General features: G+C 40.3%; 1 protein-coding gene across 6 annotated transcripts in view; it reads left to right on the forward strand.

The window, feature by feature from the left end:
• Positions 1-18,401, forward strand: part of MYRIP (myosin VIIA and Rab interacting protein) — a 377,908-nt gene that overhangs the window by 197,277 nt on the left and 162,230 nt on the right. Inside the window, exon 1 of one of the 6 annotated variants that reach the window (XM_061587559.1) lies at positions 6,556-6,637. The exons of the other annotated variants lie outside the window; for them this stretch is intronic. Coding sequence (XP_061443543.1) covers positions 6,558-6,637 — 80 coding nt within the window. The 5' untranslated portion in view covers positions 6,556-6,557. Of the gene's footprint in view, positions 1-6,555; positions 6,638-18,401 lie in introns of those variants that run through there. 6 annotated transcript variants of the gene reach the window in all.

Here is an 18,401-nt window from a genome sequence, read left to right on the forward strand (position 1 = left end):
AATACAAAGTTCTAATATTTAACTCTTCAAGGGTTATGTTACTATGCAGGCTGTTTTTTTCAGGATCACTTAAGTATTATAGGTTGATTGTGATCATGAAAAATCCACCCTCAGTCAGGGAATGTCTTGAATGAGCAGACTTGTGGGATATCTTCCAGATGGGGTTTTTGTTATGCACTTGCCCTGCCTTATTCATGATTTTTTTAGAGGATCCTATACCTAAAACAAGCTATAATTCTTTAAATGGAGGTTGTGATTGTCTGTCATGTCTGTCTGTCAAGACAATTTCCAAAAAAATTCCTAGGGGGCAAAGCACAGCTCTAGGGAGACAGTGCCCCCATTTGCCTCCCCTGGCTACAGGCTTGGAGTACCTAATATAACCCAATATTATGCTGCAATTAAACTATGATTAACAACAAATTCGTATAGTCCTGATGAATCACTATTGGCAGAACAAAAGGTAGAGATACACTTACTGTTGTGCCGGTTCGAGTGCATCTCCACCTCTCTTTTCTGAAAACGGGGGTACACGACGCTAGTCAAACCTTGCCCCTTTTTACTGTAAAACCTGATAGGATCAGCTTGTTTTTTAAAAAAATTGCTTCAAAGAAATTTCACAACTGATCGGCAGATTAACCCATTGCCCCTTCAGGTGTGGCCAATGGATACTATTTGCTGTAGGTGAGTAGTGTGCTCACAGCAAACGGTTGTACAAGAAACAGATGCGGAAACTGTTATGATACAAACCTAGAGAACTCCTTCAGATTCCAGAGTTGTTGGCCTCAACAACAGCTATTTAAAAAATCTGGAATACATCATCATAATACATCATAAGATCGCTCCAAGATTTTCTTCTGTCTGTTCCCTGTTAACTAGAGAATTTATGGGCATAGATTTGCGTAGCACCATTGACACTGTGAATTGAGGATTAATGCTCTGTTTTCTCAGCTGATGTGGTAATGGACACATCATCTCTTATAATCAGTTGCTTGCTAGATTCAGTCAGTTTAGGCCACTCCCTCCCCATTTTTCCAACTATGGCATGTTATGAAGCAAATAGTCTCTTAATATGTTGGGCCTAGGAATATGACTGCAACTGAAACTCTTCTTTACAGCTTGATAACTTAGAAGTCAATTAGTAAAATATATAAGATACTTTTAGAATTGGACTTTACTTGGACTCAGGCCTCTTATAAAAATAAATAGGACAAGGATCTGAATACTTTGAATCTTTCTATACAAGAACATGAATGGGATTGGCTTTTTGCAGTGGTACCAAGACTGCTGATAAGTGTAAACCAAATAGATTTTTTAAAAGCCGTGTATCAATGATATCTGATACCATACAAATTGAGTAAAATATATAACACCAACTTCTCCATGTGGGAAGCCAAGAGCAGATTGCTTCCAAATTTTGAAAGTCAGTTCTTACTATAACAGTCAAGAGGACGGGATACAATCTAATTAATAACCCTAAGACAATTCTATTGGGCAAGCTAAAAGCAGAAATAGAGACCAGGGCCAGCTCTAGGCATGCTGGGGCCTTTGGACATCAGCCTCCCCCGGGCCCTGGTGTGTATGTGTGCACGCGCAGCCCCCCAGCCCCCCCACCTACCTGTCGCCTGTCTTTTAGCATTGCCATTAACCAACATGGCGGCCACGGTTTCCCTAAGGGAATGAAGCCTTCGCTGCCATCTTAGTTGATGGCGCCGCGTGCATGCTACACACACGCATCTCTGCCGTCAACCAAGATGGCAGCAGGGGCTTCAGCACCTTAGGGAAACCTTGGCTGCCATCTTCATTAGGGGCAATGCTAAAAGGCAGGAGACGAGTAGGTGGGGCAAGGGAATGGTGGGCAGGCGGAAGCTCCTGCCCTGCAATCTGTGGCTGCTGCCACAGATTGCAGAAGGTGAGCAGAGGGGGCCCTCAGGCCAGTGCCCCACCTGGCCGCCCTTTAGAACCGGCCCTGATAGAGACCACAGACTTACAATGTGTGGTGAGCTTATTAACTGCAGCTGAAAGTTGCATCACAAAACTATGATGAAATAAAAATGCTCCTACCACATTAGGCTGTCTTTTAAAAGTCTTGGAAGCTGGTGTATTAACTCAGTTAACATATGAAAAAAAAGACTACACAATTTATAAAGAGGCAGACTCATTGAGAGGTGGGCCCTTTAAAACCCATCCAACTTGCATATAAAATGCATGATTTCCCCCAAAGAATCCTGGGAAATGTAGTTTCCCCCTCACAGTTATAGTTCCCACCACCCTTAAACTACAGTTCCCAGGATTCTGTGATGGGATTCATGTGCTTCAAATGTATGTTGAATGTTCTTTAAATGCATGGTGTGCATCTGCCCTAGGTATATTGTGCATTCATTAGTAAATTGAAAAGAGCAATTTTAAAAGATATTTTTTAAACATGGAAGGGGCTATAGTTCAGTGGTAGGGCACATGCTTTGCATGCAAAGGTCCAAACTCCAATCTCTGGAAAACTTTATTTCCTGGAGAGCCAATACTAGTCTGTGTCATCAGTACTGAGCTAGATAGTACCAAATGACCTGAGTCAGTATAAGGCAGATTCCTTTGTTCTTAAAAGTGGAAAGAGACCCAAGGGCCACAGTGACTCCAAAATTTATTTATGTATGTTATTTACAATATTTATATACCACTTTATTGTATATCAAAGGAATTAAAACAATAACATTACTGGTAAAAACAGTTAAAGATAGATATTGCTGAACAGAGGTTCTGCCAGGCAACATGGTGAGTTAGGCTGCATTCCAGTGGTGGGAGGAACACCATTTAACATGTTTGGGGCAGACCTGAAAAATGCAAATGCTAATACCTCAGCCCTTTCTACAGAGAGGTTTGCTTTTGTATCTTGCATTTGTTCAGGGGAGGGAGTCTTTGGTGGATTTAAACCCCTTTATTCCATCCTCCATGAGGGAAGGCAGACACTCCCATTGCATCTACCACTTAAGATGCATATCCTGACACACAGAGGCAATTGAGATGAAGGCTGCTTTTCCTTGCTGACTCAATCAGCATGTGCAGTTTTCTTAACTGCCTAGAAACTGCATATGCAGCAAGGAGGCAGGTTAAAATTCTTGATTTTCCCAGGACAGTTGTGGTATCCCTCATTGACTAAGAACAATGGAAGGTGGAAGTAGGCTGATTTCTCACAAAACGGTCTCCACATTTCTCCTTGTGTCTCTGGATGTAGAAAGGACAGAGACTTGCTTTTTTAAAAAAATGAAAGTTGGGAATCTTGGCCATCTAATGGGCTAAGTGGGCACTAAGTGGCTAGAATCTGGGTAAAACCCAGCTAACTGCGCAATATGGCAACCCTAGTTATAGTTTGCTGTTGTATACAGAGAACTGAAATCTGTTTCTGAGCTTAAAATTAAAAAGAAAAAAATGAGCTGCTCCATTTATTCATTAGACTGGTTTCTTTATTTAAAAAAGAAAGAAAGCTGTTTGGCTTCACATAATTTGTTCTTTGTGAAGTCATTCTGATGACTTGTAATCATTCATGTTCTTCTAGGACACAAAAATTAGCTGTGTCTAATGTATTGCTTCTGAGGATGTTGTCTAGAATTTTGGAGTTCATTTGAGATGGAAACAACAATTGGACTAGCAATGGTGATCTAGTTCTCATGTGCCAGAAATTTTAGGATAAACTTTCATAATCCCATTGCTCACGCATAGTAATGGCCTTCTGATTAAATTTCATAATAGAATTTGAAGTCAAAAGGGAAGCTCTGTTTATTTTTCACATGATTCAAAATTATTTATGTGCATTAATAGCTCATAAATATCACGGTCACCTAAAAGTGGGGAAGGAAATCAAAACAGTGAAACTGTATAATGCAGAAGAAAAAGAAATAAATGAGGGGAAAGGCTGTTAACAGTACTGTATACATTCAGCTATCTCACATGTATAATTTGTTACTCCTTTTCTTAAGGAAGGTGCCCAAACTCAAAATGAATATACTAGAAGGCTAAGATTTATTTCATTTAATACTCTAATACATCAGACATCTACTTTAAGTAAAATATTATTTGGTGGAACACAGTAATAATATAGAATATCCAGCTCTATACACACTCTGATATGCACTTCCATGAGTCATGCTGCTGAGGATGAACATTTCAAAATGTATTAAGTTTAAGTATATTACATCTAGGCTCTGGACACTGATTCTTGCATAAGGAATGTATTGTTCATGCATTGTGGGTAATTGGCATAATCAGGTATCTTTTTCCCCCAGAGCTGTCACATTTACTTGCTCATTAATTCAGGCCTATTTCATTAATGCTGAAGTATATGCAACACCTCAGAATACACACTGGGGATATCACATGTTGAATGTCCTCGACCATATTGATAAAGTTCTGCTTATGCAATGTTAGCATGCTAAAGAAAAGGTTTCTAACTTAGCCTTCTCCCTAATGTTCTAATAATATGCATGTGAGAAGAGTTTGATGCCAGGGTGCTTTCAAGCAAGCGGTCTCCCATGTGCACCTCTGAAGCAGCAATGGCTCAAGTTATTTTGATGCCTGGGGACAAAACCAAAATGGTGCCCTCCCTTCAGTATAACATAAATAATTAACAATCTGATGCTCTTCAGACATTTCTCCTAGATGTACAGGACAACTGTGTGGCATACACATGCCATGTAAAAGCATTAAGGAAAAGCAGTTCACATTCCACAAAATATGTAGGGAGTGTGTGGGGGAAGAATATACAATTCTCAGGGATCATATTGGTGACACTTAAAAATATGTTGAGCTCTCTAACTGTATACCTACTGTTAGCAGTTTGTAAGATCCTTAGATCTCAAATGGGCATCTTCTACAGTTTAATTCTATACCTTTCTTGGAAGCAGATTCAAACACTATGAGTTTTTCCATTCCTCCTTGATGCCCTTTCCATCCTTTAACCTGAAGAATGGCATGCAGGTAAGCATATACAAACTTGCTCCTTTATTTCTTGCATTTTGCACTTTGCCTTCTCATACTTTTAGCCACAGAAAGCCAATGGAGTATCCTAAATATCCATGCCTTTTCAAACTATTTTTGCACAATCTGGGATCTTGACCCCCAACATTCTCACAAAGCAGTTGCACAAACTAATGTGTGTTATAGGGGTGGGCCAAGATACACCTGTTGACATTTTGCAGCTCCCCTCATCCCTGGACTACAGCTCCCTTCATCCCTGAACATTGGCCGTGCCACCTGGGGCTGACAAGAGTTACAGTCCAACAATAGCTAGAGGGCCACAGGTTCCTTGCTCCTGCTTGACTTCGATAATCTGTTGCTAGTTGTGCCACAATTTCCATTTCATTTTGCTGCCTGATATACAAGGACATGCACAGTTTGAGAAAAGGAGGAAAGCAAAGTTGGTTTTGTTGATGTATTCCTTTTCCCACATCAAATATGAGAATGAGCCTATGTAAGCGTGTGTGTATGTGAATGAGTGGGAGAGAGAATAGAGACAATATGGGTACTATTTGTGTGTGTGTATCCTCTTGTGTGTTGACAGTTCCAATGAAGCTTGAAATGTGAACTATCCTTAGGTGCTTTCTTCAATAACTGTGTGTATGTTGCTAAGCAAGTCAATTCAGAACTTGTAATATCTAAATCCAGTTTCATTTTTTAAAACCCTGCTCTTAAACTTAATAGCACTGTTTTAACATAACTACTCAAGGCAAAGGACTGAGCTGAAGTGGCTATTGCAATCTTCACTGTCACTTCATTTCACCTATTCATTTTTATCACTGTGTTGCTCCTTTAATTTGGTGTTGATTCTGTCAGCTGAGATGTTTTGTTGAACACTCCTCAGATGTAAGAGAGAGAGAGACTTCAGCTGTATTACTTTACTTATTTATCTCCCTTCAGTGCTATCACCTACTCCCTGATTAGCACTTGAAAAATTCTCTTATTATTCTCCAGGATATTCTGCACAAGAGTGCGGTGATGACATGTTCACTCCACGGTTCTCTTTTAGTGATCATACTTTATGGGTTTGGGCTGTGTAGGCAGGGGTGCCAACAGGATTTTCTGGGTCTGGTATACTGTATGTAGATTGGGCTCTCTGCTGCACTTCTCGAAGGCACAAATTTGCATAAAATTTAAAAATAGTATGTGTCAAATGCAAATTTGTAGCCTCTTTTACAGGTGGCAGCTGAGAGCCAAAAATAAAGCAAGGGTCAAACACAAGTAATAAGACATCCAGTAGAAAGAATATCAACAAGTGAAGCTTTTCCCATAATTCCATACTATAAAAAACTTACTCTGTTTAATATCTGCCTGAGGCAGTAGATGTTAAAGGCATGAGAACCCTGCTCTCTTCCAATGCCAACCCTAAACCATGCAAAGAACTAAAGTTTCATGAGTTGTAATTAGGGCTGTGTTCTATATTCGGCCAAGGCCTGAGCCAAATTGGCCCTCTTCAGAGGCATTTGGGCCTTGGCAGGTTGGGTTGAGATAGCCCTGGATCTCTACAGGTTGAGTATGGTGGCACAGAATGATCCAGAGCTATGAGGGGACAGATGCAGGGCAAAAAGGAGAGGCAGGCATGCATGGGAAGAAAGAGACACTTGGAAAAGGAGGCACCTCGTTGCGGAAGAAGGTAAGTGTCTGCCTTTCCAACCCAACATCTCCTACTTCCTGTCAGGCCTCCGCAAGGCCTGGTTGCCAAATCTCATTTGCTAGCATTTTCCTTGCATGCAGGGAAGCTGCTCACAAAGGAGCAACACTCAGCAGTAGGGACTCCTTTTGCTTATCAGCTGATAAACGAGAGGATTCATTTTGTGTGGTGCCAGTCACGGCTCATTCACAGGTGCCTTCCCTGCATGCAGAGAAGTTGCTCATGAAACAACAGTGACCAGCAACACTCAGAATGGAATTGTTTTGCTTATCAACTGGTAAGCAAAATGATTCTGTCCTGTGTTGGTTGCACCTTCCTGCTCTCACTTGGGGAGGGAAAGGTAGCACCAACTCCTCCCCACTCCCAAACATATTTTTAATTTTAAAAAGCCTTTGGCCCTGTCCCCCAAATAGTTTAGGGAATGGATCCAGGGTGGGGCTGGTGGTCTCCTCTTCAGGACAGAGCGGATTGGCCCTCCACAGAGCCCACAGATTGGGGCCATGGGGTGGAGTGCACAGCCCTAGTTGTAAATTATGTTACCATGGGAATTTCACCTACTGATCTTAGGTTGGCAATGATCCATTCAGTGCAAGATCAGGCTTCTATCCCCCTGCGCTTTCTGCCTCAACCCAAAAGGCAAGGAAGTCTTCTGGAAGATACAATCTTCTGGAAGATGTATTTTTGTCATATTGTCAAGTGGTGCAATGTGACCTGTTTAAGATTGTAATGTTATATTTATAGTATTGAAATGGTTTTTGTGTTGCTGTGACATTTGTTGTTTTGTTACTGCTGTTGTATTATTTTATTATGAAATTGCTTTTGTAATTGTTTGCTTTTGTTGTAAGCCACTTCGAGTGCAGTTTTTTTGTAAGTCGCTTTGAGTTCCTTTTTGGGGGGGGAAAGCAACTAATAAATATTATTAATCAGTAATGTACACAGTGGTTTAGTGTATGTTTGGTGCTATTCACATTTCCTTTTAATTTGCATGGTTCATGTAACGTTACTGGCAAACAGAAGCTATCACGCAGTTTCCCCCCTGTAAATCAGTATTAACCCAATCCACTGAAAATACTAGAAGTTTAGAACAATATGGCTCCACTGCGCTCCACACGTCTTTGAAGACAGTTTGCTTCAATTGTTTTTGAGGCTGGGTGAATCATCACTTTCAGCTATTCCCCTTGCTCCACTCACTAACTCTCCTATGAATCTTATTTTGTTTCCGGTGGTTTATCTAGCAACTTCCGACTGCTCTGTCATCTTCCCATCACAGTTTTCTGAAGCCCTCCCTTCTTTCCTTCCTTTCTCCCCAAGTAACCTTCCTTCACTCCTTGTAACTAGCGATGGGAATTGCAATTTGATTTTATTATTCTTTCTCATATTCTCTATCTTTGTGGAGAGAATTTTCAAGTAACATCTCTCCATACCTAGTTTGTGATTTTTTTCCTTAAAAAATTGAAGTGTTTTTTTTTAAAAAAAGGCACCTCAAAAATATCAATATTTTCTCCCTGCTAAAACAAGATCAGCACAGCACATGCCTTGTTTCTGTTATTTGGGCTGATTGCAGATGTTGCCACCACTCACCATATGCTTAGAGGTACATATTACCAAATTGTTCCAAGCTCCACAAGAAGTGGATTAGACTGTGAAAGACCAACCCAAGTTGTGTTTGCATTTTTACACATTTGTGGGGCTAGACTGTGAAAGACCAACCCAAGTTGTGTTTGCATTTTGACAAATTTGTGGGGCAGTCCAATATCTCAGAGAGGAGGTCAGGTCTCCTGCTCCCCTGGTGCATTCACTATAGCTGCCCAATTTCCTTTATTTTTAAAGTTTGATAGAAATATCTGCTTGCTATGTATGTTGTTAAACCACAAGAGGTTTTTTTGCCTATTAGTGAATGCTAGTATCCTTGTAAGGTTTCATGGACTATAAAGGGAGTAACATCCTGATTTCATTTAATCTCCACTTCCAGTGCGTTAGAAATCTGCAGATACTGGATCCCAAGTGCAAAGCAGATACAGCTCTCCTAGAGAGCCACTTCCACCTCTTCTATGCCCCCAGCTTTTATCCTATGCACCTGAAGGGTTGTGCCACTAGGCAACAAGAAGACATGGGGGATTCCAATGTTGACAGAAGCCATTCTGTTGAGCATTTCTACTAACTACCACCTCTAGATTGTTCAATTTCCCAAGGGGTAGCTGTGTTGCAGAAAAAACAGCAGAATCTTGTGGCATCTTAAAAACTAACACATTAATTATTTGAGGCATGATGTCATGCTTATGATACTCTGCTTTATTCATCCATAACATTTGAATCAGGAGAGGCTATGACCGTTTAAAACAGTGGTGGGCTGGATGAGGGCCAACAAACTGAGAATGAATCCTGGTAAGACACAGACTTTGTGAGTGAGCATATCTCAGGTCCAGGAGTTGGGGAGTTCACCAGTTCTGGATGGGGTTGCACTCCTACTGAAGGAACAGGTACATCAATTGGGGGTGCTCCTAGATCTATTTCTGTCACTGGAGGCTCAGGTGACATCTGTGGTGAAAAGAGCCTATTATCAGCTTAGGTTGGTATACCAACTATACTCTTTCCTGGTCAGGAATAGCTATAGTCACTGTGATTCACATGTTAGTAACTTCACGATTGGACTATTTTTTGCCCAGAGACTTCAGTTTTTTTGGGTCCTCTCCAGGTGTCTCTCTAGGCTCTTAGCTTTCATTTTTTTAAAAATTAAGTTTCTAGGTGGTCTAGTTTAAAAGATATAAACCAAAATGTCAGCCCCCATGTAACTTCTGTTAGTACTAATTCAGCCTTTCCCAACTAGTGGGCCACCAGATGTTGTTGGACCACAATTCCCTTCTTTCCTGACCATTGGCAATGCTGGCTGAGGCTGATGGGAGTTGTGGTCCAACAACATCTGATGGCCCACTAGTTGGGAAAGGCTGGTTTACACAAATTCAAACCTTTTCATTGCAGAACTCCTGAAATCATTTTGCAGAACACTGGAGTTCTGCAAAACACACTTTGTAAAGAAAACCAAGGAACCATTGTATTTAATACAGCCAAATATATTAAGTTTAGAGATGTTTCCATGTAGACGTTTCCTTCAAATGAACATTTGCTTTATTTAAAGAGAAGGTGTAATGAAGTGAACGGGTTTCCAAGGCAATATGGATAATAGGCTTTATATTGTATTTTAAATTTTTCATTTGGTAAATTTTTAAAACCATGTTTAAATATTTCCTGGCAGTATTGAAAACAAAACCATATTACGTATTAGTACCTGGAGTGATCCAGAATGTGAAAACATAAACCTTGCAGTTTGCTATATCATTTTAACTAATGAAAATACCTAAGCAAGCCAGCCAGCCTAAATAAATGAACAAGTGGTGTTGTCGGCTTTAGGGTCAATGTTTAGTGAACTATTATTAGTAACAGCAATGACAGTGTTCCATGGTATCCATTTCTTTTCACAGAGCTTTTTAAAACTCTGCTTTAAATTAAATGTTGTCATGCACAGTAAAGGTCCCATATAAATAATAAAGGAATAAAACTTCAGTATGCCTCCTGTTATTCCCTATTTTTTTAATGTGTCTTGTTCCCACAGTGTGATGATCAGCATAGCTGGGAACCCAAGCAATAGTTATGAACTATTAGTAATGAGAATTAGTAATGAGATCGGGAATAGCCTATTTCTGCCCCTTGAATAGCTTCTCTTACTGCCCCCATGCCATTTTCTGTTCTTGTGAGGGAGGCTTAAATTTATGGTTTCTTCTCATTTTTTTCTTTCAGTTTTTCATCAAGCAGCAACATTTTGCTGTTAAAAAATTAAAAGAAAAATGAGAAGAAATAAATAATTAAAACCTCCACGCCATACAGAAACTGACAGACTGACAAGATTCTTGGGAAAGTTCTGCTACAGTGTAGTTGGAGGTTGAACACCTCATGAGCAATATTAAAAAAAAACCCTCCACCTACAACTTCTAGCTAAAGTTCCATTCATAAGTGATGTCATCCTAGGAACACAATTTGCACATCAGTCCTAAGGGAGAAGGTTCATCCTTGGTTAAAGATGGATCACTAAGCTATTACTCACCCAGCAGCCTACAGCTTCACCATCAAGTATTCATTCACCTGCACATATGCCTCCAAGTGCCAGAAATGTTCTTTGGCAGTTTTTTTGATCCATTTAAATATAAAAGAATCAGGCTGGTGACAAAAAGTTCAACATTACTGACTGAATAGATTTTAATGAATTTAGCAGCATAAAAAACCCTACATCTATTCTGGCAACAGGCTTTTAGTACAAAGTACTCACATATGTGAGTGATGGATGCATAATGTGTATTGTTGGTAGATAAATATTGTAAAGGTGAAATGGAATCAAGAGGATGTCCTGATGTTCCAGTTCCACAAGAACTACTGCTTACATCTCTGCTCTGTTCTGGACAATGTATCAAAGTGATGGGTGATTGACACCCACCAGCATTACAGTAGGGCCCCGCTTATACGGCAGGTTAGGGACCAGGCCCCCGCCGTAAAGCGGAAATCGCAGTAAAGCGGAACCCATTGGGTTGTGTTGCGCGAAAATGACGCGAAATGCCGAAAAACTGCAAAACTGGCTTTAAAACGGGGAATTTCCCCTAATTGAAAGCCGCCACATCAGCGGAACGCCGGAAAGCGGAATGCCGGAAAGTGGGGCCCTACTGTACATGCTAAGATGTGGGTTGAATGGAGTAAGATTGCAGCTGGCCATGTACTAAAGCTGCTGAATGATTGTTTTAGCATTTGCACAGATCAATACTCAACCCACCGCAAAGCTTTTAAATGTGGTTTAGGAGCAGAGTAATAAGAACAAAGTGCATGCTGAAACAATTGCATGCCCTGTTAGCACAAAGCGGAAAAAAACACAAGAAACTGTATGAATTGAGTCTAAGCTACTGGAAATGCTAAATTTTGTTGAACACTAAAGCATTATTATTATTATTATTATTATTATTACTATTATTAATTACATTTGTATACCGCCCCATAACCGAAGCTCTCTAGGCAGTTTACAACAATTAGTAGGTGCCATTTGGTATTGTTTTGAGACAAAAATACATTTCAAGAAACAGTGGTTTTATTTAGAGACATTTGGAAATAACAGCACAGTCCTAATCAAATATTCTCAGAAGTAAGTCCTGTTGAATTCAGTGGGGTTTGCTCCTAACATAACTGGAGTTAGGACTGCAGCCTAAGAGTATAGTGGCAGGTTAAACTAGAATGCCCCCTCAGAGTAAGATCTTTCAATATGTACACAGCTTATTGCTGTTCCTTCTCTCTAATGTGCTAGCTTTGCAGGAGGAGCATTCAAATATAATGTCCTTCATGTCCATGTACACTCTTGAAACATTTAAGAGACTTTTGAGGTGAATCAGATAGCTGGATGGAGGGCAGGGATAAGGCAAACAGTTGTGTATATGGCAATTGTTGCAGACAAACAATATGTTCACTTTGTTTTTTTTTAAAAAGTGATCAGTTCATTATGTCTTATTATTTTTTTAAAAAAAACCATTCACAATTAGGGCCAAACTGAATTTTAACAGACATACTATTCCTAGTGTATAATAAAAGGGGCACAAAATGCTACATGAACACACACCATCATCACCACAGATATGTTGCTTTTTTGCACTTTTCCACTCCTCTGGGCCTCTAGGCAGCTGCTCTGGGGCAACTTAAAGCAAGTTATAGGCATGTGAACCAGCCAATAAGGGATCACATGGCCAGCATAATGATGTCATAGCACCATGTAGCTTTTCAGACTTGGCTAAAAGACATCATGAAGTTAGATTAGAATGAGGGCAATGCTTCCTATCCACACAGTTGGAGAAATGTTTATAACATTTTATATCATCTTTCAATTAAAAAATTCCAGTGTTTTACAATAGTCATACAAATAGTCACTATATTTTGCAGGCCTATGAATTACTGCTGAAAAGAGATGATGGATGTTTCACAAGAGGCATTATTATTATTGTTGTTGTTGTTGTTGTTTTGCAGAGAGCAAAATAATTTAAAATATTTTAAATCCTATTAAGTAGAATGTTACTAATTTTCATTAGGAAATAGTATAATTATGTGATGCCTCTATGCAAAGCCTGCCTGCTCAGACACCTTGGAAATTGTGGCAGTGGCTCCAGTTTAGAGAACCACAGAGGAAGATTTGCACATGAAATGGATTTTGGGCTTTCTTTGCTAATACCAGCTCCGTCATGTCATGTCCCAAATTAACATCTCAGTGGTAGGGAAATAAAAAGTTAAAATTGCTCATATGTTGGATTTCCTAGTCTACATGGCATAAACTGATACAGCAAAGTTCCTTTAAACCAGACTTCCCCAACCTAGTGCCTGTTTTGGACTCCAGGTTTCATCAGTCCCAGCCAGCATGGCCAATAGTCCGGAATGATAAGAGCTGTAGTCCAAAACATCTTGAGAGCATCAGGTTGAGGAAGCCTGATTTAAGCAAGGTTTTAAACTGTGTATCTTACAAATTAAAAAGAAAAACAAACTATATCCAGCCATGTGATTAAATGAAGACAGGATAACAAGAATCTGATGCTGCAACCTTAGGCCCCGTCCAAACATACCTCGATAATCCACATTTTCCATATTCGCTTTGTCATAGGAGAGTCCCCACCCCAGCTGTTTGTTTGCAGTTTTCAATATCAACAAATGTGCTGTTTTCGAACCCAGATGTGAAATCCCATTCATTCTGGTTTTTCACAACACTCCACCTATAACTCTGCCCATATGAGCCAATTGGTTCTCAAAAAATGACGTGTGCTAGCCTCAAGCAGAATAAATCTGCATTTCAATGCGCATGCTCTTTTGGAGACTGGGCGGAAGAGTGCGATACTTTGAATTTACTTTGTACACACACTCCTTTTCCTAACCAAACTCCTTCCCGTTTGGGCAGCTGCCATCTCAAGCAACACTCCCTCAAAACACTTTTCTCTCTCCCCTTTCCATGTATGCTCCCCCCCGCACTCCCAGAGTGCATCTTCCTGGGAGATGAAGTTATTCTTTCTTACGTTTGGGGGCATTTTTTTTAAGGAAGGGGAAGGAGAAATTCCAAGCAGTGGGGGGGGGGCGGCGGATCTGTGCACCCGCCTGCATTCGGCAGCTCCTCCCCACCTCCCACTCTCTTGAAGTCACACAAGCCATCCAATAATTTCTCACCTCAGTGGGGGGAATAAATGCCAGGGAATTGTTTGGTGACACAATAAGAGGCGCTCTCCCACAGGGCTTGCCCCTTTCCCCCTTTTCTGTGTGTGTGTGTGTGGGTGGACAGAAGCCCCACCATTGCAGGAGGGTGGGGCAGAGTTCCATTGAGTGCACGGCTGAGTAAAACTTCCAAAGCTCACAGAGAACTGGCCTGCTGAATAGGAATCAGCATGGGGCTGTTCTCCAAGCCTTTGCACTGCCAAATTCCAGCAGAGCCCCTCACAATCAGTCCATACGAGCTCTGCTGCTTTCCCACATGCATGCGCAGGTCTCTGAATGTGCTGTTGGCTGGGAAGGAGAGAAAGGGCTCGGAATATGATGGGGAAACGCCTATGGACCGCCCCTGGAATGCCTATCAAGGTAAACTCTGCAACATTGGATCCGAGCTCCATAAGGCAATGCGATTGATTTCCGCTTTAGGAAGTCATATCTGCTTTTTCCAGGAATTGCTAATGCAGATTTGTGAGAGCAAAAATCCACAACAGCTTGCAACGTTGTATGGACCATGGCGAATTAATCACTACACAAAGCAATTACATTCCAGATTATACAGTCATTTGGACGAGCCCTCAATCGCAGATAGCTCCACAGTACCTTCTTTTATCAAGTATCAAATACTTTGTGTACTTGTCTTTAGACACACTTGCTAAAAAGATTGGTGGCAACTAATCTAAGTACAATTGCATTTTCTTGATCATAAGTAATCAAATGCTCATACTAACTATTGCTTTCAATAATTAAAAAATGATAAACCTCAAATGTAGCTATATTTTCCCCACTCCACCAAGCACAATGATGGAAGTATGGCAAGATTTTCCATCTGGTTGCTGTAGTGGTCTGTTGTGGGAATGCTTATTTCTACAATAAGTACAACTGGTTACTTCAGGATTATATAATGTCTGTATATAGTATTTGTTATGGATCTCTGTCATGGCTGAGAGTGAGCTTTTGTTTTTGACTGCTTGCTTTTTGCAAGGATAAGCTCTAGTTAAGCACTTTGCACCTGGTTTTCTCAACTACTTATGTACAGAGCAGTCTTGAATGAATCTTAATGGAGCATAAAACCAATGTTGTGCTGACAAAATGTTAGCTATCAGATCTGAAATTAATGCTTGCATTTTTTCTAATGCAGAGAAATAAAAGCAGGGGCTAGTAACTTCTAATTTACTTGGCAACAGAACTTATTTACTTTACTTATTTACAATTTTTTTTCTGCTAATATATATACAGTGCTTTTTGTGATGGTAGTTACCTCTTTTTTGACTGCTCATGGCAAACATTTTGTGCTGGCACCCATAGCACTTTTATCAAGGTATGAGTACCAGCACCTCATTTTTACACCCCCCTCCAAGAATATAGTTAGATAGATACAGTTCTATTTTGGATTTATTTTTCTTTCGTCCCTTTCTTTTCTGCTTGTCTTGTGTTTTGTCTGTTGTAAACCATTTTGGTAATTATAGAATTGCCAAACACATGTTTTATTATATTTTGTCAGCTAAAGTATTTTGGACATGTTCATATTCCCTCTATCACATTCTTTACATGCTAGAAATTGTTTTTAAAGGTCAGGACAAAATATTATCAGCAGTAGTGTTACCTAAATTTTCTTATCATTCTTTGCTTGGCAAGGGCTTGTTGAATCTGGTCTCTGTTCCCTACATGCTTCAAAGAAGTAAAATCAGTCTCAGAAGCCCTGTTCTTACCTGTTCTGTTCTTCAGTCTGTCCCTTGTGTCTGCAGCGTGGAGTGTGGGCATGGGGTGTGGGAACAAATGACTACACACAGGCTGTAGTGGAGTTAAATGACCACAACTTTTATTGGTTACAGCTCACAGGGTTTGACATGGCCTAGAGCAGGTATCCAGGCATTAGGCAGCCTTCTAGTCGACTGTTCTTCAACCTTGGGTCCCCTGATGTAGTCAAACTCCCATCAATCCCAGCCAGCTTAGTCAGCGGCCAAGGATGATGGAAGTTGTAGTCCAACAACATCTGGGGATCCAAAGTTGAGGAACAGTGTAATAGTCAATACCACCATCCCAGTTCTGAGTGCTGGGATACCATAAATGGAGACTATGAATCTCAGGCCCGCCCTAGTACAAATCAATACCATAGGTCTACCATGCAACTTAGGAGCCCCCCTGAACTGGGGCTAAGGCTTTGAGGGAACACCTTCAAGACCTCTTAAGTGGACCTTCCTGTGAGGAGCTGGCTGTGTTCAGGCCCTCAATTTATGGCCTAGGATCAGACCAGAGGTAGAAGATCTATTCCAGGCCCTACTCACAGGAGCCATCAGTAAAAGATTCTCAGAATGTGCAGAGTAGCTTGTATCTCTCGTTGTCACACATGTACCCACAGAGGCCTTTGTAGCCAATTGAATTGGTTTCTCCAATTTCCAAATGTGCCCACTGACCCAAAAAGTTTGGTGACTCCTGTTCTGTTGAATAGCCATGGCCAGACCACACATTAAGGAGAAGAGATTGAAGATCAGATACCATGTCTTGTAGCAAGATTTCATACTCAATGCCTCTTTCATCAGGGAAGTTAACCATTGGAAAAGTAGCCCTTCATTTGCAAATGACATTCAAAATTCCTTGTGTGCTGCTTTGTAATTTAATATATATATAACAAGATTTCCTTTCGGCAAAGTAACTTCTCAAATATCCATAAAGCATAGGAAAGTGCAAGAAGCTGACAAGAAGGAGTAGAAATATTTGCCCAGAAGCACATTGCAAATGTCAGAATCCCCTTCACATAAAATTTAAGTTGGACAGATGCAGAGAAAAGGAAACTAGGAGATGACGAAATGCACGTTAAAACTGCAAGGAAGTTTATATATGGAACACAGTCCTTCTCTTATTTGACTCGGTGCAAAGTAATTTTCAACTCTAAGCTCTATGTACAGCTTTTTTGAAATACTATGCTGAGGCACTGAAGCAATGTAAACCTGTGAAAATGTTCTGATGTTACCCATAATTAAGCTCCCATTCAATTCTGCTAATTGTTTTGTGTCTGAGACATGGATACTTCAGAAGAGAGAATGTGGCATTGATCAAAGGATTTGGTTCAAAATCTGATTTGGTGCTTCAGAAAACAGCCTGTCTTGATCCGAGGCACTTTCTAGGCTGCCCTGTTTGATTCAGGTCAGGCTGTACCTGCTTTGTTCCCTCTGCTCCCCAATTTACTATTAGCAAACCAAAAAAGGCAATATCTTTTTTTCCATTTTTGACAGAAGTGGATGAAATTTGTAGTCATAGTAGCTACACCAGTGTAGCTGAAGCCTGCCAAATTACAAGCAGATGAATACTGGATGGGCACCTTTAAAATTTGAATTTTTTTTTAAAAGGAAACATCTATAAATTTTCATTTTGGTGCAGAATTTGATTAAACTTTCAGGCAAGTCCTTCCCTTCTTTGAGGATATGAATGCTGCCAAATTTCAGAAGGATAACTGCAGTGGTTTTCTCAAGGGCAAGGTATAGTTTGGGGGTGGAAAAATAGAATCACGTAATCATACATAGTGTTTTGTTGGCAGTTGGTCTGAAAATTCAAGGCAGAGGTGCCTTCAATAAAGAAACTTACCAAATTGCAGACAAATAGGATCAGGGGCTTTTATGTGAAGCACCTCTAAAGTTGAGTTTGAGGGGGTGACTAAAAGGGATTCACTTTCTGGGTAAAATTGCTACCTTTGCTTACAAGCTTGACCTATCATAACAACACAGGTCTCCCTCCACATTCTTCCCACTTGGGTGATTGCTCTCCATTTCCCCTTCTCCACATCCTGGTATTATTTCTAATATGGTAAGTTTAGAGATGTTACTTTCACTTTTAGTAGATGCTTGTCTGTGGGAATTTTGTGTGTGTGTGTGGTGTCTGGATCACTGAGATGCCAAGAAGTATGTCAAGGGTCCCCAGTTCAACCTGTCATTTCATATAGATCTCATTTCACCTTTGACAAGCCCAAAATTCCTCCAAGGCACCCTGCTTGGCTTGTGATTCATGTTTTGTCTGAATCCAAAGCACACCCCCAACAATTACCTAAAGTCAATGAAATCCAAGGAAGCTAGCCTTATATCTCGTGTTTTTAGAATAACTAATTTTTAGTTCCTGCACTTGAACTGTAGAACGAGATGTTTTTGGAGGCAATGTATAGTGTAATCCTATACATGTTTACACAGAAGTAAACCCCAGTTCAATGGAGATTATCCCAGTAAGTGGGTATGGGATTGTAGGCTTAGTTACAAATGTCATTGCCAAGTCCCAAGAATGGCTCTAATAAGCACCATGACACTTCATTTATTTCACAGACTAAAATAGGAAGATATCACTTAATGATGTCATATTTTGGAGGTGGTTTTAAATAACATTTTTTTCTCATCAATAGATGATGCTGTATAAAAGCACCTTTTCGTGTCAGGGAAACCATTATGATATAATATTTTATGTTTTTTAAAAGTGCTGCTTCACAAGGCAGCAAGTG

Source organism: Rhineura floridana, chromosome 10 (assembly GCF_030035675.1).
Source record: "Rhineura floridana isolate rRhiFlo1 chromosome 10, rRhiFlo1.hap2, whole genome shotgun sequence".
Taxonomy (NCBI): domain Eukaryota; kingdom Metazoa; phylum Chordata; class Lepidosauria; order Squamata; family Rhineuridae; genus Rhineura; species Rhineura floridana.